This window comes from Saccopteryx bilineata, chromosome 4 (genome assembly GCF_036850765.1).
Source record: "Saccopteryx bilineata isolate mSacBil1 chromosome 4, mSacBil1_pri_phased_curated, whole genome shotgun sequence".
Classification (NCBI taxonomy): Eukaryota; Metazoa; Chordata; class Mammalia; order Chiroptera; family Emballonuridae; genus Saccopteryx; species Saccopteryx bilineata.
In genome coordinates, this window is record NC_089493.1 from 288,449,453 (window position 1) to 288,471,478 (window position 22,026).

At 56.6% G+C, this 22,026-nt stretch overlaps 2 protein-coding genes across 14 annotated transcripts in view; one reads left to right on the forward strand and one right to left on the reverse strand.

Moving 5' to 3' along the window:
- The first annotated feature begins 115 nt into the window (after window positions 1–115).
- NME3 (NME/NM23 nucleoside diphosphate kinase 3) lies at window positions 116–1,349 on the forward strand. The gene is made up of 5 exons (XM_066275322.1): window positions 116–199; window positions 286–416; window positions 514–615; window positions 703–815; window positions 923–1,349. Exons 1-5 carry the CDS (start codon window positions 154–156, stop codon window positions 1,038–1,040), a joined length of 510 nt encoding a protein of 169 aa, XP_066131419.1. The 5' UTR covers window positions 116–153; the 3' UTR covers window positions 1,041–1,349.
- Window positions 1,350–1,382: 33 nt separating this feature from the next.
- Window positions 1,383–22,026, reverse strand: part of MAPK8IP3 (mitogen-activated protein kinase 8 interacting protein 3) — a 55,365-nt gene continuing 34,721 nt past the window's right edge. For 10 of the 13 annotated variants that reach the window (XM_066275317.1, XM_066275311.1, XM_066275316.1 and 7 more), the window contains 24 exons: window positions 13,650–13,661; window positions 12,705–12,722; window positions 11,351–11,408; window positions 10,898–11,050; window positions 10,525–10,606; window positions 9,227–9,357; window positions 8,681–8,737; window positions 8,429–8,599; window positions 7,506–7,632; window positions 7,239–7,334; window positions 6,948–7,106; window positions 6,153–6,318; window positions 5,673–5,855; window positions 5,394–5,583; window positions 5,170–5,289; window positions 5,014–5,094; window positions 4,861–4,928; window positions 4,593–4,741; window positions 3,986–4,157; window positions 3,786–3,899; window positions 3,552–3,590; window positions 3,225–3,404; window positions 2,965–3,114; window positions 1,383–2,887 (listed from right to left, as the gene is read on the reverse strand). In XM_066275317.1, coding sequence (XP_066131414.1) covers window positions 2,766–2,887; window positions 2,965–3,114; window positions 3,225–3,404; window positions 3,552–3,590; window positions 3,786–3,899; window positions 3,986–4,157; window positions 4,593–4,741; window positions 4,861–4,928; window positions 5,014–5,094; window positions 5,170–5,289; window positions 5,394–5,583; window positions 5,673–5,855; window positions 6,153–6,318; window positions 6,948–7,106; window positions 7,239–7,334; window positions 7,506–7,632; window positions 8,429–8,599; window positions 8,681–8,737; window positions 9,227–9,357; window positions 10,525–10,606; window positions 10,898–11,050; window positions 11,351–11,408; window positions 12,705–12,722; window positions 13,650–13,661 — 2,798 coding nt within the window. In that variant the 3' untranslated portion in view covers window positions 1,383–2,765. The remainder of the gene's footprint in view (window positions 2,888–2,964; window positions 3,115–3,224; window positions 3,405–3,551; window positions 3,591–3,785; window positions 3,900–3,985; window positions 4,158–4,592; window positions 4,742–4,860; window positions 4,929–5,013; window positions 5,095–5,169; window positions 5,290–5,393; window positions 5,584–5,672; window positions 5,856–6,152; window positions 6,319–6,947; window positions 7,107–7,238; window positions 7,335–7,505; window positions 7,633–8,428; window positions 8,600–8,680; window positions 8,738–9,226; window positions 9,358–10,524; window positions 10,607–10,897; window positions 11,051–11,350; window positions 11,409–12,704; window positions 12,723–13,649; window positions 13,662–22,026) is intronic. The other 3 variants (XM_066275319.1, XM_066275312.1, XM_066275321.1) reach the window with 2 other exon arrangements.

The following is a 22,026-nucleotide window of genomic DNA, read 5'->3' on the forward strand; positions in this document are numbered from 1 at the left end:
GTCCCCCCAGCCCCAGCCCCAGCCCTCCTCGCCGCATCCTCGGAGGTAGCCGCTCCCGGAGACCAGCACCCCGGCCCCTTTAAGCGCAGGCCCCGCCTCCCCCCCCCCTCCCGTCCCCCCAGTCTGCGCTCCACTTCAGCCACCGCCGCCATCATGATCTGCTTGCTGCTGACCATCTTCGCCAGCCTCTTCGCAGCGGGTAAGCAGCGTGGCCGGGCGGGGGCTGGACCGGGTGGGGAGCGGCTGCTGCCGGGCCTGACGCGTGCCGCCTCGCGGGTCGCGCAGCCTGCTCTGGCGTACAAGAGCGCACCTTCCTGGCCGTGAAGCCCGACGGCGTACAGCGGCGGCTCGTGGGCGAGATTGTGCGGCGCTTCGAGAGGAAGGGCTTCAAACTGGTGGCGCTGAAGCTGGTGCAGGTGAGGGCGGGGCCTCGTGGGATGGGGCGAGGCGGGACAGGTGGGCGCAGGAGGGGCGGGGCCTCGGAGCCTGCGGCCCGACTCCCTCCCGCCCCAGGCGTCGGAGGAGCTGCTGCGCGAGCACTACGCCGAGCTGCGTGAGCGCCCCTTCTACGGCCGCCTGGTCAAGTACATGGGGTCTGGGCCCGTAGTGGCCATGGTGAGTGCCGGGGGGGGGGGGGAGGGCAGGAGGTGCCCTGACCCGCGCGCTGACCTCGCGCCGACTCCGCGTGGACCCTGTCCGTAGGTTTGGCAGGGACTGGACGTCGTGCGCGCCTCGCGGGCGCTAATTGGGGCCACGGATCCGGCGGACTCCCAGCCAGGCACTGTCCGCGGGGACTTCTGCATCGAGGTCGGCAAGTAAGACCGGCCCCTAGCCCCAGGGACGTTCTCATCTCCAGTCCTGACTCTTCCAGCTGGGCATCGTGGAGGCCCTGTGTGCGCTTACTCGCGCCTTTCCCGCGCAGGAATGTAATTCATGGCAGCGACTCTGTGGAGAGCGCTCGCCGTGAGATCGCGCTCTGGTTCCAGCCCAACGAGCTGCTCTGCTGGGAGGACAACACCGAGCACTGGCTGTATGAGTAATGAGCAGCGGAGGTTGGCCCTCTTTCTATGGCAGTGAAACCAAGGTCAGGCGCCCGGGCCTCTAGGACTAATGTGCTGCAGTAGGTTGTGGATGACTTAGCATCCTCCAGGCCCAGGAGACGGTGCTTACAACACCCTTTCTGTGGCAGGGTTCACAGTACCTCTTGAGGACCTCTAAGAGGGCAGGTGGGTCTGGCCAAGTCCTGGCATGCCACTGTTTACAGCATACCTGGAAATGCACGAGTGTGACAACGTGGCACTCACTTTGGTCTAGTGTTTCTTTTTATAATAAACTGAAGAAAACCCTAAGGCGACATTGCTTTGGGTCCAGGGACACAGAGATACCATAATGAGACATTTATTACATACAGAGCAGATAATGAGGATTCTCTTGCAGGGCCAAAGCCTGAGGACCATTGTCACCCAGCCCCTTCCCCCAGCCGCACCCACCTGGATAACCCCAGTTGTTCATGGCCCTGTGGGAACAGACAAGGAACTTGACCTACATCACAGTGGAGAGTGGCAGGGCGGTGGGGAAAAGCCTGCAGCTGCCTGTAACTGCAGTGGTGTCCGGCTGGGCTGTGGGTGGCTGCCCGAGATCTGTGCTTCTCTGGTGGGAGGTGGGCGGGCAGCAGGGCCTGGGACTGCCCTGATCATTGCCTTTCGGAGCAGGAGTAAGGCCTGGGCCTGGGCAGGTGGGGAGGCAGCAGTCCAGGGCCGGGCCCTTCAAAGCAGGCAGGTACATGCTCCTAGAGCTGTAGGTGGCCCCTGTCCTTAGCCCTTAGGGCCTCTGCTGTCAGCCTGTCAGTTGCCCTCAAGGGAGAAGGCCACACCACCAGCCCGAGGCACTTAATAGCGCATCTTGGGAGCTGGGCTCCTCGGAGACTGCTTGGGAGGCAGGCCCTGGAGCGCACCTTCCCCCATCACCCTGAGGCGGAGCCAGCATCCCCATCTCCCCCAACCCCCTTTCCTGAGGCCTGCGCTTGCCCTGGCAGCCTGAGAAATTCCACCCTAGGGACTTCCAGGAGGGGCAGGACTGTGGGGCTGCTTCTACAAAGTGGGTCTTCTGTCCAGAAAGGGAGAGGGGACATGGGTCAATGAGGGCTGGTGGGAGCCAGCCACATGACAATCAGGAGACTTGAGCAGGATGAGGGCACCTGTCTTCTCAAACAGCTGCCCCAGAGAGCCTGGATACATGCTTTCATGCCAGTTCCTGGGGTGGCAGGGACAGGGCGGGGGGTGGGGGGTGGACCAGCTCCCTTAGGGTCAGACTCCCACCCTCACAGACAGCAGGCAAAGGCAATGGGCCCCAGGTGGGACAACTCAGAGTGAAGTCCCTGCTTCCTGCCCTGGGTGTCCTAGGAGTGAGTGTAAGAATGGGTAGCCCAGGGTGCAGCTGGGAGCTGCCTGGAGGCTGCTCATTCTGAAATTCTGCTATGTCTGGCCTTCTGGAGTCCTGGGACTGGACTCTGGACTAGAGGCCGGCCAGGAGCTGCTGGGAAAAGTGTTCCCGAGGTTCTAACCCTCCCACGAACATCCCCCCTCCCAGCCAGGCCCACGTTTCTGCTTGTTGACCTGTAGGCTCCCGGCCGGACCTAAGGTGAAAGCTGCAGGTTGAGAGGTTAGAGGGGCTGCTGGGCTGCCCCATGGGGCAGTTGTGGCAGGTGGGCGGGGCAGGGCGTATGTACATGGTGGTGTCCAGCAGGGGGCACTGGAGGCCATGCCTCACTCAGGGGAGTAGGACACCTGCCACACAATGATGTGGCTGCGTTCGGCCTTGGACAGCATGGGTTTCACCTGGCTCACATCCGCCGCACTCTCCTCCGTCTCATCGTCTTCTCCATCACCTGGAGAGAGAGCAGATGGCTGTATGGGGCAGCCCCTGCCTGGGAGCCCTTGGGGCCTGAAGGCAGCGCCCACTCACCGATGCGGAAGTCAATGTAGCCCTCCCCACCACTCAGCACCAGCACGTTCTTCAGCTTCTGGCCCTCGGCATCCGCAGTGGGGGCAGCGGGCCCAGGGCTCTCGGACGGGCTGTCCAGCACGCTGCCGTTGAGAGTGGCCAGCACATTCCCTGCCATGGGGTATAGGAACCTTAGCAGGACAACTAGAGCCCCCATGCAGGCTTCTAAAGGGAGGCCACAGGTGCCATCTGCCTGCAGGGAGTGGGGTCTACCAACTCACCTGGCACCGAGACAAAGAACTTGACGGCATCCCGGTGCCCATGGAAGCAGAGCTGGGCCTGGGCCATGGAGCAGTAGGGGATGAAGCTGCTGGCCGATTTGTCAGTGCTGTCGTCGCCGTACACGTGGATGACGCCCCCTGGGCGGGCCCCCTCCCCAGATGTGGGCGATGTCTTGTTAGCTGGAGATAGAGAGGGGTCTGGAGGGGCTGACCCCACCAACTGGGAGATCTCCAGCAGGCGAGGGCAGAAGGTAGGAGCACACCAGGGCCCACAGGGCATCTTGGGAAGGGGACTTTCCGAGAAAGGGGGCTGGCCTCTGGACTCACCTCGGAGCCCCAAGAGCTGGCCTCGGTGCAGGACCACAGCTGGGGGAGGTGAGGGGCAGAGCATGGAAGGAGAGATGAGAGAAGCAGTCACAGGGGAGGCAGGCTGAGGATGCCTGTGGCAAGCGCAGCCCAGTGTCCTGAGTGTGGTCTGGCAGAGCACGCCTGCCCCAGGACCCTGCCACACGCCCTTCAGTGGCTGCCTTCACCACCTCTGCAGATGTCTGGGTCACTCACTCTCAGTCAGTGGGATGGAGATGACGACTCCATTGCCGGTGCCCACCCAGAGACGGTTGCCCGCAATAAGCAGGGCCGTGATGCGCACGAAAGAGAAGCCCAGCTTGCCCGTGCCTGGGTGGAGGGGGAGGAGTAAATGGGGTCGGCATTGCGTCATGGGTCCTCCCTGCCCTGCTAGCCCCAACCCAGCACAGCCTTACCTAGCATCTTGCTGACATAGGGCTCAATGTCCACGTCCTGCAGGTGCTGATGGGTGTGTGCATGGTACAGCCGCAATGTGGAGTCCAAGCGGATGGATACCCACACCCCATCACCAATCCATGCCAGCTGCCGCACCTGGCTCTCCCGCCGTGGGTGGGCATCAAATGACTTCTGCAAGGTCACAGCAGCCCATCAGTGGGGGCAAGGGAAGGGGAGCTGGACCTGCCATACCCAAGGCTTCTCCCTGGTGTTTGCCCAGCTCACTGTGATCTTCACTCTAGCACCTCATTTGCTCCCATGGTCGGCTTCTAGGAGGAACCCAGCCATCCACCCTACACCTGAGCCCGCATATAGGTGGCTGAGGAAAGGTGTGTGCATCCCACAGAGGTGTCAGTCTGACTTGTTTTAGGGTGAAGCAGCAGGCCGACTCCAGACTGCATTAACAGCTCAGCTGCCCTCTGCCTGCCTATGACCTTAACCAAATGAGTCACTTACCGGAGTGCAGTTTCTTTGACCTCACGGAGCCCCCACATCTATTAGAAGGCGTGTAGGGAGCGGTGCTGGCAGCAAGTCTCTCCCCCCCGAGTCCTTTCCGCGAGCACTTGCCTCTATCTGCATTGTCTTGGGCTGGATGACGTGCACCTTGTTCTTGTAGCCGCACCAGACCCGGTCATACACAACAGCCATACATCGAATGGAGTGGTGGGGGTGGCCCAGGTCCATCAGGTGATAGTTGCTCAGATCCCACTGGCCATCTACAGAGAGCCCACAGCTGCTCATGACTGGCCAGGTCCCCCATCTCACAGTGGGGGTGCTTTCCACCCTGTCAGGACCATCAGATGCTGCTCAACTGCCCCCCGCCGCCAGGCCTCACCTTCTCCTCGGTGGAAGATGGCGAGAGTTCCGTCTGCCAGAGCCACTAGTACTCGTCCTTTCACATGCCTGGAATGGCAAGGGGGTGAGCCAGGCTCGGGCTAGGCTGTCCAGGGCCCCCTCCTGATGCCCCGCCCTCAGCAGGGGCACATACACCAGGCTCAGCACTGAGTCCTTCAGCTTGATGGAGTGTAGACACTTCTTCCAGTTGGACACGGCTGAGTGCACGTACAGCCTGCAGGGGAGACTCAGGTAGGCAGGGGCTTGCCCAGGGGGTCTTCCCCCAACCTGCTCCCAGATCCCCACCTACCAGCCATTCTGAGCTCCCAGCCACATGGTGGGCGAGGCACTGCTGCTGGCCCCCCTGGGGTCCCCACTGGGTTCCGGCTCAGGCTGCACACCACTAAGGTTGGCCTCGGGCCCATGTTCACTGCAGGAAGAATCAAGGCTCCAGGGCAGCCCGTGGAGGTCTATCCCCGCCCACCTCTGCCAGCCTTCCCTCCCCTCGTCTCTGCCCCATCTGAGAGAGCCCACCTGCCAGGCTGGGCACTGGGGGGTGGGACAGGGGCTGGGTCAGTGAAGACATGTTCCGTGAGGGGCCCGGGTCTCACTGCAGCCGTCTCTGCCTCACTGGGCCCAGAGTCAGGGACCTCTGTGGCCTCCGTGGCCTCCTCCGTGGATTGAGACGGGTTGACCTTCCCATTGGCGACAGTAGCCACCTCCCCTGTGAAAGGGAGGGGTAAGCTTGGCTGGGCAAGGGGAGGAACAAATGAGGCAGAGAGAAGGCTGCTCCTGGGCTTTGTCCAGACTCACCCTGGCCCTTGTCCAGCACTGGGGTGTCCCCTCGGGAGGAGCAGTTGCTCCGTGGCACGTTGCAGCGGGTGGCGCAGCCCACCAGGGTGATGCCCGCCAGCACACCATCTGTACCAGAATCCTCCGGGTTCACATCACTGTCGAGGAAGATCTCTCCTGGAGGGTAGTCACTGTCGCTGGCCGCTGCAAGACCACACCCAGAGTTCATGTCCCAGTGGGGTGTGAGGAGGAAATAGGGGTTGCCTGCTGACTTCTAATCGGGTGAGCATCACATCACGTCTTCTGCGTCCTTAAGACTAAGCAAGACGAGACCACCAGCGAGGCATTCCTTGAACAGCCCCCACCAGCTCCCGTGTGCCCACAGTGTGTCACAGAAGGCAGGTGTTGCTCTGCAAGTCTCCTGATTAACACCCTAGCCCTCCCCGGAGCAGCACAAACCCACCCTCCTGGGGGCTGGGCCCCGTGGGGGGTGGCGCTCACCGGGGATGCTGGAGATGCACAGGACGTGGGCATTGCAGACGGTGAACTGGTCCACGACAGTGCCTGGCTGGTTGGCATCAATGATCACCACTTTGCTGGTGGTCAGGGTGCTGGTGAGGATCCATACCCGGCTGGAGGTGGCATCTGTCTCAGGGAGCTCCTTCGTCTGCCAGGGCACAGGAGACCAGGCTGGTGCCCAAGGGTGGGTGCCTCCAGCAACCACATGGGACCATGGGGGCCTCTTGGAATCTTTGGGATCTAGCCTTGTTCATGGCCTTAGGGGACACGGCTGTCCTGTCCCATAGCCAGGATGGTGAGCAATCTAGATTGTTGGCATACGTGGTCTCACTAGTTCCTAAATCAAGCCACAACACAAAATGAAGCCTCCGACTCCGAGCGTGAGACATTTCCTGCCACCCCCCTGGCTTAGCCCCTCCCACCACTACTCGGCAGGCAGTGAGAGCTGCTCCTGGCCAGGAGAGACGCCGGCAGGGGACCTGACTCCTCAGCCTCGCTGACTGCCGAGTCTTGAACCTCCTGGCCTTCCCTGCCCACCACAGCTCCTGGCTCCTGAGTGCTAGACAAGAACCAGGAGGCAGCTCAGCCCTGGGCCTGCCCTAGGAAGGGGAAGGCAGCCTCAGATGAGCTCAGTCTTGGGGCACTGTCCCCAGCTCTCCTGTTTCCATCACTCCCACCTAGATCCTGATGCTGGGGACAGCATGAACATGCAGCTGACAGAAGATGCTGGCGAGGCAGTGCAAGCACAGACAGCCCTGACCCTCCCGCCACTCTGACCTTCTTCTTCTCGGGGGATGTGTGGTTGCTCTTGGCTTCTCCTTCCACTTCCTGGTTGCAGGTCAGAGGGTCCAAGCCTGGCTCCAGCTTGACTCCATTTCCAGTGTGGTCCTCCCTCGGTTTCCACCCAGTCAGGTTGACACCCGCAGCACACCACAGCTGAGAGAACAGGTACATCAGGGTTGCTGCAAACATCACAGGGCTTTCCCAGCTTCCCAAACCTTCCTGGACTCTGCTTCGGGGTGGGAGCTTCTCTCTGCCTCGCCCACTTCCCTGCAGGCCAAGGCTCACCTTCATGGTCGGATCCTTCTCCACCAGAGGGCGGCAGTACACCGGAACGGGGACGTTCTTCATTCGCGTGTCTTCCTGGCCTCCGTTAGGACTCAGCTGCAACCACAGGCAGAGAGGTGCTGTGGGTGCGAGGCCTGCGGTGGCTCAGTTTAGTGGCGTGGTTAGCGGTTAGATTACCCATCCCTCCAGAATCGGGGCTGAGGCTGTGGACCCACTCTGCCCCCACCCCCACGCCGCCCTGCGCGTGCGCATTATGACCCACAGCACCTGCTTGTACTTGGCCGGCAGGCTCCAGCCGCAGGCCTGCAGCCGCCCGTCGTCGTTGCGCACGTGCTCGCGCACCTGGCGGTATTGCTCACGCTTCTGCTCCCGCCTGGCAGAGGAGGTGCAGTCGCTGGGTGGAAGGAACGATGGGGTACGTCTCAGGTTTTGGTGACCCACTGCCCCACGGGCAGCCTTGCGGGGAGCACCCGGTGCCCCAGGCGCCCTCCCTCCGGAACCTGCCCTGTCTTCCCAGTCACCCATGTACGGCTCCTGCTCCAGCTGGGTGCCACCAAATGGGACAGTGGCTCTCCCGTACCGGGCTTGGAGACCATACCCTGCACCTGCTCCTGTCCAGGTTCCCATTCTGCTGTCCCTGCCACTAAGGGCCACCTGGCAGGGACCTGCAATACAACACCCCATCCCCCTGGGCCTTCCAAGGAAATTTCCATAGCTGACACAAGGCACAGAACTCCCTATTTCTGCCCTGGAGCCCTGGATTTCGATTTCTTGGTTTCAAAACAAAGGAAAGAAAAAAATTACAAACAGGAACTTCTTCCCCAGGTCCTGCAGGAAAACCTCCTGTCAGCTCTAAGACCTTCGCATAGGACAGGGGTGCAGGCCAGCTTGCTGAGGTGAGAGGAAGTGAGGGGCGCATTCCACTCGGACTAGGACAGGGACTGTGGGGGCGTGCAAAGGGACAGCAATGCTGTCGCAAGGGGTGGAGACACACACTGTGCTCACGGAGAGGTCATGCCCCCCAATGCCTCAGCCGCGGTCCTTCCCCCCCATGGATTCCACCCCCACCCCCAGCACAGCCTCAGAGCAGAGGTGAGATGGCTCAGTGCCCCTGGCTGCAGCACCGTGAGCCACTGGCTTCCTCCTGCACTGGCCAGGAGGGGGGTGCAGGGGAGGGGTGGGATGCTTACTCGTCTGGGAAGAACTCCAGGGGCCGGCTGCCCGCCGAGATCTGGCACAGGGCATGGCTTCGGCGCTGACTGAAGCCAGCTGTGGTGGGCGACTTGTAATGGATGTTCACGGAAGGGTAGGACCGCTTGGCTGGAGGGGGGCTGGAGGAGGAGCTGAAGAGGCGGCTGAAGCTGCCGGCAGAGGCGTGGAAGGTGAGGGGTGGGCCTGGTGTAGGCCTCCCTGACCCTCCCCAGCCCAGCGCCCCAACTCACAACTGCCAGATGGTAGACTTCTTCTTCTCCTGGACAGATGGGTGCTCTCGGGATGCCCTACAAGGGCGGGGCAGGGTGGGAACCCAGCTAAGCCACTGCCCAGCCTGGCACAGCACTCAGCCTAAGCACGTCCACTTCCCAGCCCAGCCACTCCGGTGGCCCTTCAGGCCCTGCCCAATCTGACTATGTCCCATTCTTCCTGAGTTCCCTCTTGACTCCTTTGCAGAAGACCTTCACCTAGGACACACTGGGAATGGAGCAACAGAGTAGAGGGGGTCCTGGGAAGGTCACTCACAACTTCCTAGAAGGCCATGACACAGCAGGCCCAACACAGGCCAGCCCAGTGCTGCAGGGGAGGCTCAGCCCTGCTGGCTCCCACAGGCTCCCACCCAGGAGGCCCCTCACCCTTCCAATCCTCCTGGAAGAGAGGGAGGTGGGAGGGGGAGGGGTCAGCCTCGAGCCCATGGTCCTCATACAGCAACCCTGCCTCGCATATGGAGACAGAGGCACATCTCTGGAGCCCTGTGGGCGGGCTTGGGGAAGCACCTGATCATCTCAGTCCACCGCACGGCCTCCTGAAGCTCCATGAGCCGCTCTTTGTACTGGTTGCGCTCCATGAGCACGCGGGCCATCTCCACCCGTGTGAAGCGGCGGCGCTGCGCCATGGGGATCTTGTCCTGCGGGGGAGAGGCATGACTGCTCAGCCAGGGAAAGACCAGCCAGCAGGTCAGCCCAGGGCCCTCTCAAGCCAGCTCACACCAAGATTCCTCTTGGGCTGGCCTCTGGGTGTGAATTCCTGCAGACTCAGGCAGCTGGGTGGGAAGGTTGTGAGCAGGACAGAATACGTGGAAGTTTACTTGCCAACAGGGCCACCTTCTTTCTAGGTCACAGGATGTACTTGAGGGGCACAAGAGTGATTTTTGCTGTAAGCCCCCGGAGCAATCCCAAACACTGCCAGTAGACACTAACAGGTGGGGCTGGCCCAAGGTGAAACTGAGGGAAGAGCTGGGACAGTGCGACCAAGACCAGGGCTCACCACGTCCGAGCTGAACGCTGGAAGTTTTGGAGGATCAGTGAGCATTCTGCAATTGGCAAATTCTGTGGCAGTGCTAAGTCTGTGCCAGGAACTGGCAGGACCGGTTTTGTGGCAGAACCAGGGGTCCAGAGGGGTGCTGCTGGGTGAGTAAGGGCATGCACCCCAAGCTGCACACAAACAGGGAGAGGTCCCTGATGGGCCCCTTCATCACCACGTAGGAGGGGCCTGGGGGAACTCCACAATTCACCTGCAGCTTTGTCTCTCTCCTCGAGTACTGGGAGTGAGGAGCTGCACAGGAATAACTAGTCTCCCAGTGCCTGTGTGTAAGCTGCGGCCCAGTGTGAGCGCTACATGACGGTGGAAAGAACAACTAAGGAGCGGCAAGGTCCAAAATCACCGGGGGTGAAGACCTGTGACTGCCGCCTCCTGGTAAAAGAGGGGCCGACTGTCTTCAGAACATTCCTTGCACCTCAGGGGGAAGGTGGGGGCAGACGAGCAGTCCAAGCTGTTCGGTCTGGGGACAGTGGTGACTGCTGCTATTTCTGCAGCCTTGCTCCGCAAGTTGGGAGTAGAGGTGTCAGCAGCTGCACCGTGTAGGTGGGGAGATGTTTGCGACTATGCAGAATGCATCCACTAGAACCTGGGGCTGAGAGGGGCCTGTTCTGACTTCATGACATCCTGGGGTGGGGGAGGAGGATGCTGGGTGTGGTCACCACACAGGGCGGGTGAGGGGGCCCAGAGCACACCCCCGGTAGCCCGCCCACTGCCACCCCACCCCCCGTGCCCACATGTTAATAGTGGAATATACCAATTCTGTACAGAGATAGCTGCTTACATCCTCCCCCTCTTCTTTGGGTTCACGGCGGGCAGTGATCGCCTCGGACTTCACCCTGCAGGACGAGAAGGAAGCCAGGCGGGGTGAGAGTCCACTGGGCACCAGCCCCATGAACGTCCTGCGCCTGAGCCTGGCTCAGGACTCTCCCCTCAGTTTCTAGGCCCTAAGCACTCTTGCCAGTGCCCTGAAGCCCAGACATCTGTCCCGGCTGACCGGGCCAAGGAACGGGACCTGCCCTCCTCAGCAGCCAAGTGCTAATGGGAAAGCAGAGCCAGCTACACTGTGGGCCAGCCTGCCCTCCCTGCTTCCAGCCCTTGTCCCTCCTGGGAGCCCCGCCCCCGCTCACCTCCGCAGCTCCTCCTCCAGGTCCTTGATGCGGTTCTCCAGCCTTAGTTTGGCTTGCCTGGCGGCTTCCAAATCCCCCTTCAGTACCTCCTGCTCCCCCGACAGCTGGTCCACTTTAGCGATGAGGTCATTCTTCACTACGTTCAGAGCATTTCTTGGAAAAGGCAGAAAGACCAGAGCCTCATGTGAACCAGCCACGTACATTCTAGGATGAGGTTGCCAGGGGTCTGCCTGCACTGGTGTATCTGAGAAGGCCCATCCTGGTCCAGAATGTGGCTAACGGTGGTTACCAAATGCCCCCATTAAAGGTAGTGAGCACTCTCCCCAAGAGGGGCGAGCTCAGCTGTGTGGGTCCGGGTCCTCCTTGGGGCTACCCTCCAGGATGGGCTGTCCCAGGGAAGGCCCGGTGGAGCGCTACTTCAGCAACCGAGATACTAGCGAGGAGCATTCTTACTTGGTTTCTAGAAGCTGGGAGTTCTCCAGCAGCAGATTCCCTACTTCCTTGCCCATTCCTGAAACGAAAGATGCAGAGGTAATAAAGCCAGGTGCTGATGCCACCACACCTGCCTCAGAGTAACGAGCACCCCCAGGGGGCGGCCCACCCCTGGGAGGGTAATACACAGGGTCAGGCCCAGAGGCTTGGCCTGCAGAGGGAGGCTGCATAGACCATGGAGAGTCCTCCGCTGGCCTTCAGACAGGCTCTCTACCCAGCAAGGCAGCCAGGGACAGACCTGCTGTGTGCAAGCCCCAGGGGGTGCCTGGATGACCTCCAGAAGCATTGAGCAGGCCCCACTGCCTTGATGGATGCAGCAACCCTGGGCTGACATTCTGGACCATGGGGTTAGGTTCTTACAGCTTTCTACCAACGTGAAGTCTGCGTCCCGTCAGAGCCCACAGGGCACCAGCAGGAGTGCTGGCTTGGCTCTGCATGCCCCTCGTCTGTTCCCCCCAGGCCAGCACTGCCCCGTGCCCCACCCCGTGGGTTCCTAGTCCAGCATGAAACCGACTCCTTCCAGAGGAACTGTGGTGGTAGGGACACAGAAGACAGCACAAGATACAGCGAACACCCAGCTGAGGAGATGGGATGGCCCCGTGGCAGGCGCAGCCCTTGGCCAGGGCCAGGAACAGGGCTGGGGGGTCCTGGCCCAAGGCAGCGGGCTCAGGAGTTGAGAGAGGAGTAGAAGTGAGGGGGCCAGTGCTCCCCGGGGCCGGTGCCTGAGGGGCTGACCCAGCTCCGCGTGACCAGGCCCCACAGTGGACCTCCCAGACTGAGCTCACTGCAGGCACATCACAAAATCCCCCCAAAGTACTTAATCTAACGCTTTGGGACAGCCCCGAAAGCCAAGTCTGTCCCCCTATTCTCACTTCCCACCGTGGGCTAACGCAGCTGTGAGACAGGACACACAGGCCCAGTGTGCTCAGCTTAGGGTCCCGCTTGTCTCCATTCGCACATCCTTGTCTCGCATAGGGCCAGCCTCCCTCTCAGATGGACCACAGCAAGCACCCGGCAGACTCACCCAGACGGGCTCTGCAGCGTACCCGGGGCTGGCTGCCCTGGACTTGTGGGGGCCCGAAGAGGCCGGGGCTGCTCCCCTTCAGCTGGCCTAGGGTCTGCTCGGAGGGAGGCGGCTGGGGTGGCAGGGTGGAGGCTCCCACTCCCCAGCCCCACCCTGGACTCCCTGCTAACCCCACTTCTGCCCCAGTATCCAGAACTAAGCAGATGGCTCATGAAGCATGAGGTGGTGTTGGGTAGACAAAGGAAGCTGGAAATGGGAGAAACACATACTGAAAGGGGGCCTTGGCCTTACCAAAAAAATCATCGCGCACTACGGGAGGAGCCGTCCCGGCCCCACGGGAGGTCCCACGGGAGACGGGCAACCAGGGCGGGAGGAAGGAGCAGGAGAGAGGAAGGGAGAGAGAACAAGCGCATTAAGCCTGTGTGGACAGCAGGTGGAGGTAGTTCAGGGCTACTTCTCGCTGTGCTGGAGGGGGACATAGGAGCTGGATGGGAGGGGGCTAGCTACTCCTGTAAAGTTTATCCTTGGCCCATGCAGACCCAGGCCAAGAGCACTTGCCAGGGAGGTGGAAGGTCAAGGCAATGCACTGACACCTTACACCACAACCTGCGTGGTGAGGGGTGCAGTAAAAGCCACCGGATGGAAGAAGTCTGCAGGGAAGGGAGCTGTGCCCGGCACCCGGTGCCTCTGCACATTGCAGAGGCTGCACTTGGACAGGTGGGGGCCTCGGAGCCACCTGCCGCAAAGCAAGAAAGCAGGATCTCAGTCCACCTGCCATACGGGGAGAGGACCCCTGAGCTGTGCTCGGCAGGGGCCTCACCGGCTCCCTGACTTCTGGGATGTACCCGACAGGGGAGACGCGGCAGGACTGGGCCTGCGGGGCTTGTCCAGGGAGGGAACTGTCCTGCGCTTCTAACAGCTCTGTAGGACCTTGAGAGATCACTGGGGGATTCTCAGCCTCCAGGAAGACAGGGTCAAGGCACAGCTTCTCCCTCAGATGTTAAGGTCACCGTCAGTGGGCTAGCGGAGCAAACAAAAATAAGCTTCCCAACGGCAGCAGGCTGGTGAGCAAAGCATGTGTGCCGCGGTGGCCTGGGACAGACTCGGGAGGAAAGGCTGCCCGGCCAGCAGTGAGAGGGTGTGACAGCAGCAGGGAGTGTCCCTGGGGCACCCCCCCCCCGGACTTCACCGTGGGAAAGAGGGGGCTGCAGACAGACACACAGGAGCGATACACACCTGAGAACTCCCCTGGGCCATGTCCAGCGAAGCACGAAGAGATGGGGAAAGGAAGTGACAAAGGTCAATTGGTGACTGGAACCAACAAAATAAGTTCTTATTAAAGAAAAAGCAACAAACATCAGCCATATCCACATTGGCGAGCATGAACAATATGTGCAGATGTCACCAGGCTTCAGTGACAAATCCCATTGGCGGCAGAAACTCTGAAGGAAAAGGGAGGTCAGAACAGAACATCCCTCAGTCCCCAGGGGGCCCAGAACTCTGGGGGGCTAGGGGGGCACAAAGTAGGAATCTAACACCTGCTCACCCCTCTAATCCCATTATCTACCTGTCAGGAGGGCAGCCGTCTCCAGACCCAATGGTTAAAGCTGGTGGAGTGTGTGTGTGTGAACAGCTGTGTGCAGGTGCCTCTGCGGGGCTATACATGTGTGCATGAGTGTGGTGAGGTGTGTATATATGTGTGGTTGCCAGTGGGTGTGATAGGGTGGGTGCCAAGGGTGTCCAACCACAAAGGCGCCCCTTAGAGTGAATGAGCTCTCTGAGCAACTGGGCTGCAGACAGGCACCTGGCCTTGAAGGGTACCCTGACCAGCCCAGGTCTTGCAGGAAGGGCTCAACCTCAGTTAAGGGGTGACCAGAACACAGAGCCCCACTGTGTAGGAAGGAGAACACTGGGGCAGGGGGAAGAGACCCTCACATGGGTCCACACCACTCTGCTACACAACTGAAGATCTGATGAGACAATACTGTTCTCTTGGTTCGTTTCACAAATAGAGGAGACAGTATAAAAAATCCCTTGGCTGCCCTGGCCAGATAGCTTGGTTGGTTGGAGCACAGAGGTTGCCAGTTCAATTCCCGGCCGGGCACATACAGGAACAGATCGATGTTCCTCTCTCCCTCTCCCCCTGCCTCTAAAATCAATCAATCAAAAAAAAATTTTTTTTAAGTCACTTGACTTAAATGGCAAAATACATAAACTATTGTAGGAATTCAAATAAAAAAGTGTGCTAATGCAAGGGCAACCACTGTTAACAGTTGACATTCTCCCTCTTTCTAGATAAATACCAGTTAAAAAAAAATCACAACCACACTATTGATCTTCTTAGGCAATTGACTTTGTTTCACCTAACACTGTATCACAGGCCTTTCTAGGTCAAAGGTCCATGATTACTTTGAACATGCTGTTGTATTCCTGCATAGAAATGTCCCATAATTTACTACAGCACTCATTCTGTTAGTATTTAGGGCAGTGGTCCCCAACCCCCGGGCCACGGACCGGTACCGGTCTGTGGGCCATTTGGTACTGGTCCGCAGAGAAAGAATAAATAACTTACATTATTTCCGTTTTATTTATATTTAAGTCTGAACGATGTTTTATTTTTAAAAATGACCAGATTCCCTCTGTTACATCCGTCTAAGACTCACTCTTGGTGCTTGTCTCGTAAGTTCGACAATTATATTTTAAAATACCACAGTTTTTATGCCAGTCGCATAATTTAATTTTATTTTGTGCATTTATCCATCTCACCCTAAAGGCCGGTCCGTGAAAATATTTTCTGACATTAAACCTGTCCGTGGCCCAAAAAAGGTTGGGGACCACTGATTTAGGGCATTTATGGTTTGTATGACCACCCAGGATACTACTGTGCACAACTTTGTATCAGCCTTGTATTTTTATGTTTAAATCTTTTTTTAAATGTTTATTTTTTTTTATTGATTTTAGAGAGAGAAAAGGGGAGAGAGAGAGACAGGAACATTGATCTGTTCCTGTATGTGCCCTGAATGGGGATCAAACCAGCAACCTCTGTGTTTCGGGACAATGCTCCAACCAACTGAGCTCTCTGGCCAGGGTTTAAGTTTAGATCTTCAATTCACCTAGATACTACCTGTGTGTCTGATGTGAGCTTGGGATCTCAATTTCAGTATCTGTATTCTACCCACTTTCCAACAACCATGTATGATTTCCTACATGGCTCCAGGTCTGTCCTCGGCTCCTCGCCCAGGAACGCACCGAGTCGCTGACTTGTTGCTGCCCAGGGCTGCCTGCTTCCATCCTCACAGCGTTACAGGACACTCTGAAACCTGCAACGGCCATCCTGCAACCTTGCTCTTTCTCAAGAGTTTCTGGGCTATCTTCACACATTTACCCTCTGGATGATCTTCAGAACCAAAGTTCCAAAAATACCCAACTGTGTGGATCTCCTTACTGGTACTGAGTATATTCATGTGCGAACAATGGGCTGATCCGTGAAGCCACTTGACAGCTGTACTGAGCTCAGTCTTCAGACCCAAGAACGTGCCATAGTTCTCTATTGACATGAGGCCTGCTATGGTCTTCAATTATATTTTCTAACACTCTTTACAGAGGTCTTCCTACTTCTCAGGGTTATTTATAGACACTTTCTAGGTCTCATCACTAAGTGGTTAGGACCTGCTGCTGAACTCTCGTGGAACAGAGAACGCAAGTCTGGTCAGCCTGTACAGAACTCCGGATTCTAACTGAGTGATGCAGGGCAAGTTATTTAACCCCTCGACCTTCTGTTTCCTTATCTGTGAAATGGAGACACAGTCTCCTTAGTGCAGGCTCGCTGTGAAACTCCCTGGTAGAGTACCTGGCACCTGCTAAGTGGTCAGTAAGTATTAATTCCCTTTCTCTCCGGTTACGTCAATTCTATGAGGCCTATTTTCATACTTTAACATTTCTGGGCCCTGGCCGGTTTGCTCAGTGGTACAGTGTAGGCCGGGTATGTGGATTCGGTTCCTGGTCAGGGCACACAGGAGAGGTGACCATCTGCTTCTTCCCCTTCTCTCTCTCTCTCTCTTTTCCTCCCACAGCCATGGCTGGACTGGTTCTAGTGCATTGGCCCCAGGTGCTGAGGATGGTCTTGGAGCTTCCGCCTCAGGGGCTTAAAAATAGCTCCATTGAAGCATGGCCCCAGACGGGTTGCTGGGTGGATCCCGGTCAGGGCACATGTGAGAAGTGTCTGTCTATCTCCCCTCCTTTCACTTGGAAAAAGAAGGGAAAAAAAATACATTTCTGAAATTATAAATGGGTTTATAATTAATGGCATGTTATAGTTTAATTTGAAGCAATTTTTTTTCTTTCTTGGAGATTTCTAAAATAAATAATGGTGTGTTAAGTTTAATTAAATATATGATTACCGGGGGGTCTTTTCTAAATGAGAGTCACAGTCCAAATGGCAAGAGAGACATGAACTAGCCAATCCAGGCACTTAGAACTTGGGGATGCTGTCATCAACCATGCGAACTGCCTTAAGAACCATCTGTCTTATTGCTTAGATCAGGGGTCGGGAATCTATGACTCGTGAGCCAGATGTGGCTCTTTTTTTTTTTTTGTATTTTTCCGAAGTTGGAAACGGGGAGGCAATCAGACAGACTCCCGCATGCACCCGACCGGGATCCACCCAGCATGCCCACCAGGGGGTGATGCTCTGCCCATCTTGCGCTGTCGCTCTGCCTCAATCAGAGCCACTCTAGCGCCTGAGGCAGAGGCCACAGAGCCATCCTCAGCTCCTGAGCAAACTTTGCTCCAATGGAGCCTTGGCTGCGGGAGGGGAAGAGAGAGACAGAAAGGAAGGAGAGGGGGAGGGGTGGAGAAGCAGATGGGCGCTTCTCCTGTGTGCCCTGGCCGGGAATCGAACCCAGGACTCCTGCAAGCCAGGCTGACGCTCTACCACTGAGCTAACCCCTGATGCGGCTCTTTTGATGGCTGCATCTGGCTCACAGAAAAATGTTAAATAAAAAAATAATGTTGGCCCTGGCCGGTTGGCTCAGCGGTAGAGCGTCGGCCTGGCGTGCGGGGGACCCGGGTTCGATTCCCGGCCAGGGCATATAGGAGAAGCGCCCATTTGCTTCTCCACCCCCCTCCCCTCCTTCCTCTCTGTCTCTCTCTTCCCCTCCCGCAGCCAAGGCTCCATTGGAGCAAAGATGGCCCGGGCGCTGGGGATGGCTCTGTGGCCTCTGCCCCAGGCGCTAGAGTGGCTCTGGTCGCAACATGGCGACGCCCAGGATGGGCAGAGCATCGCCCCCTGGTGGGCAGAGCATCACCCCTGGTGGGCGTGCCGGGTGGATCCCGGTCGGGCGCATGCGGGAGTCTGTCTGACTGTCTCTCCCCGTTTCCAGCTTCAGAAAAATGCAAAAAAAAAAAAAAAAAAAAAATAATGTTAAAAATATAAAACATCCTCACGTATTTCAATCCATTCATTTCCTACCACTCATGCTCATGGTTGCGGGTGGCTGGAGCCAATCACAGCTGTCCTCCAGGACAACACCAAATTTTTATTGGATAATGCGTAATGTACACGGGTCATTATATGGCTATCATGGAATTACATTTTAAAATATGTAGCGTTCATGGCTCTCTCAGCCAAAAAGGTTCCCGACCCCTGGCTTAGAGCACTGATTAATGGGCTTCTGAAGTTACAAGATCTTTTCATGGTGAAAACTCTCAAAAAACCAAGACTGACTGTCCCCGTCTCCTCTCCGATTAGCAGCCACACAGGGAAACTAGGGTCAGGAGCTCATTCCTGCAACAGGTATCTTCAGAAATATGGTGACGGGTGACCAAAACTCCTGTCACTGACACTTACTGTGTCTGGGCCACACTCTGGTGAGGGGGTCCCTCAGGTGAGGGGCCTAGAGCAGACCCTAGCTCCTCCCTCCACCCTATTGGACACAGTACTCCGTCCACAGGTCACAACAGCACTCGGCCCTCCTTAGCTCCTCCCGGCTGCCTGGTTTTCACATGCTCGTGTGCTCAAGGCTCTGGAAAGGCACCGAAGGTCTATCACCTCCAGGAGCAAGGGCTCATTCCAACCAGAATGAAACGGCCCAAGATGACCACCATCTTAAGAAAAAAGCATCACAGTGCAAATGCTGAGGACACAGCAACTCACACTCTGTCACCACAGGAGAAAAGGGCTTGGTTTCCAGTTCCTCAGAACAAAGCCCCATCAGATCGCTGGTTAGACCTTCTCAAGGACAGATCACGCCAAACTCCCTAGTGTTTGTGCAAGCTCATGCTAGTGCAGTGATCCCAGGTTACCCTTCCAGAAACCTGCTACAACTAAGATCAGTGACCCCAATGTTTTTTGTTTAAGATTTTATTTATTCTCCATTCCTGTCTGTCTCTATCTAAAACCTCTCTCTGACTCTCTCTCTGTCCCTGCAAAAAAAAAAAAAAAGATTTATTGAATTTCAGAGAAAGGAGAGAGGATGAGGAGTGGAGTAGCAGAAAGCATCAACTCAATTCATAGTTGCTTCTTGTACGTGCCTTAACCAGGCAAGCCTGGGGTTTCGAACCAGCAACCACAACATTCCAGGTCGACCCTTTATCCACCGTGCCACCACAGGTCAGGCACCGATCCCATTTTTTCAAAAGACTTTATTAATATTAGAGAGGAGAGAAGAGAAAAGAGAGGGGAGAGGGGAGAGGGGAGAGGAGAGAGGAGAGGGGAGAGGAGAAAGGGGAGAGGGGAGAGGAGAAAGGGGAGAGGAGAGAGCAGAGAGCAGAGAGGAGGGAGGAGGGTGTAGAGAGCAGAGGGGAGAGGGGAGAGGGGAGAGGAGAGAGCAGGGTGGAGAGAGCAGAGGGGAGAGGAGAGAGCAGGGTAGAGAGGGGAGAGGGGAGAGCAGGGTGGAGAGGGGAGAGGGGAGAGCAGGGTGGAGAGGGGAGAGGAGAGAGCAGGGTGGAGAGAGCAGAGGGGAGAGGAGAGAGCAGGGTAGAGAGGGGAGAGGGGAGAGCAGGGTGGAGAGGGGAGAGGAGAGAGCAGGGTGGAGAGAGCAGAGGGGAGAGGAGAGAGCAGGGTAGAGAGGGGAGAGGGGAGAGCAGGGTAGAGAGGGGAGAGGGGAGAGCAGGGTAGAGAGGGGAGAGGGGAGAGCAGGGTGGAGAGGGGAGAAGGGGGAGGGAGGAGGGGGAGGGGGCTGGGTGGATCCCAGTAGGGTGTGTACAGGGTCTATTTGACTGCCTCCCCGCTTCTAACTTTGGAAAAATACAAAAAAAAAAAAAAAAAAAGAAGAGAAAAGGACAGATAAGAGCTGACAACCCACCTCCTGTGTGATCTGTGGTGCCTGGAAGGGTGTCACCAAGACATGAAAACACTCACCATGGCATGGGGGCGTTCCTTTGGTTTTTATAATCTCCTTGGCACTTTCTAATATTATTTGAATATTATAATATGCATGTATCATCTTACCAAAATTAAAAATGCCTAAATATATGTATGAAATTATCTGAACTATCTAAAGAAGAGTAGAAAGATGTTAAAATATTAAAGGTGATTAGATTTTTTTTCTGAATATGAATAGTTTCTGTATATTTTAAAATACAGTGTGTCTGTAAAGTCATGGTGCACTTTTGACCGGTCACAGGAAAGCAACAAAAGGCGAGAGAAATGTGAAATCTGCACCAAATAAAAGGAAAACTCTCCCAGTTTCATACCTATTCAGTGCAGTTTGATGTGGGCTCATGCACAGTTTTTTTAGGGCTCCTTAGGGAGCTATCCCGTATAGCCTCTACAGACTCGTCACTGACTGATGGCCTACCAGAACGGGGTTTCTCCACCAAACTGCCGGTTTCCTTCAACTGCTTTTCCCACCAAGTAATGTTATTCCCATGTGGTGGCGCTTCTTTATAAATGTGCCGATATTCACGTTGCACTTTGGTCACAGATTCGAATTTAGCAAGCCACAGAACACACTGAACTTTCCTCTGTACTGTCCACATCTCGACTGGCATGGCCGTGGGCTTCTCCACTGTATACATGGTGTTATGTCATCATCTGCTCATGCACACATGCTGCCATATCATCCTACAGAAACTGGGAGGGTATTCCCTTTATTTGGTGCAGATTTCACATTTCTATCGTCTTTTGTTGCTTTCCTGTGACCGGTCAAAAGTGCACCATGACTTTACGAACACACTGTATATATTTCTTACAATGCTTAGGAGAAAAATTCCATTAAAAATTTACACTGCCGAGCCTGGCCTGGGGTGGTGCAGTGGATAAAGTGTCAATCTGGAACACTGAGTTTGCCGGTTCAAAACCCTGGGCTGGCCCGGTCAAGGCACATACGACAAGCAACCAATGAATAATGAAAGTGAAGCAACTATGATTTGATACTTCTTGATACCACTCACCCTCCTCTCTCTGTAAAATCAATAAATAAAATCTTTAATACACACACACTGCCAAAAGTGGGCATATTATTCCTGATTTTGGATGAAAAGACTTCAGTCTTTCACGACTGAGTATGAATGTAGTTTACAATACTGAACCGTATACTCAGAAATGCACAAGATGGTAAATTTCATGTGTATTTTAACACAATTTAAAAATCGGCTGAATAAACTTCCCCTCAGGTGCATGGTGGTGCTGGTGCCGACGCCCCAGGTAACCCATGCCCACATGGGTTGTCTCTACCCCAAGACAATCAACTTAGGAAAACCACCAAGAGACTACCCCAAAGCAAAGAAAGCGACCATCTGCTCGATTGAAAATACCAACTGGCCCTTCCACGTGGGACCAGGCCTGGCCACGGCTGCCGCTGCAAGGCTGACCACGTCGCTGAGGACAGCGCTGGCCACACAGAAGTGCTGAGTGTGGGAGCGTCACATTTTAGAGTGTCAGTGTTAATCAGTGAAGTGACGGTGACAAAGACTAGCAATAAAAACACTTCTGCAAAAAAAAAAAAAAAAAAAAAAAACACTTCTGCAAGACAGCTGTCTCCTCAGAGATAGCGAAACACAGACCATGACATCAGAGGGCAGCCCTCAAAGACTCTGGAAGTGGAACACTCTCCATCCCGACTTGCCACGTGCACAGCGGAGGCAGCTGCCCAGCTCCAAATGCGGCTCTCTCCCGAGTGATGAGGACAGAGAAGCCCTCTCCCTGTGAGCCACTTCAGCGGAACTGGGAGTGGGGAGAGGGCCCACAGAACCACTGCTTCCCTGAAACGCAGCTATCCGCAGGCCCGGAAGCCCACCTGGTGGGGGGGGCTGAGTGGGCAGGAAGCGCTGAGTTGCAGTCTCTGAAGTCTCCCTGCAGTGTGGCTTTGAGGACAAGGCTGTTTCTCAAGACTCAGGCTCTGAACAGACGGTTGAGGTTAGGGGTCTACAAGGGTTGGGGTGGGGAGACATGCAGACACATGGCCAGGAGCAGGAGGTTTGAACCCCACTGAGACTCCCGAGGTGACATTTGGACTTCCTGCCTGCCACACTCGAGGGTCCCAGCCTGGCTTCAAAGCCATATAGGCAGTCCTTGGCTCTCAGCAGCCATCTGGCAAAACTAGGCACTCTAACAGGCCTGATGGCCATCCCGGGACAGGAGGGAGACCAGCAGCGGCCAGCTCTGCACCTG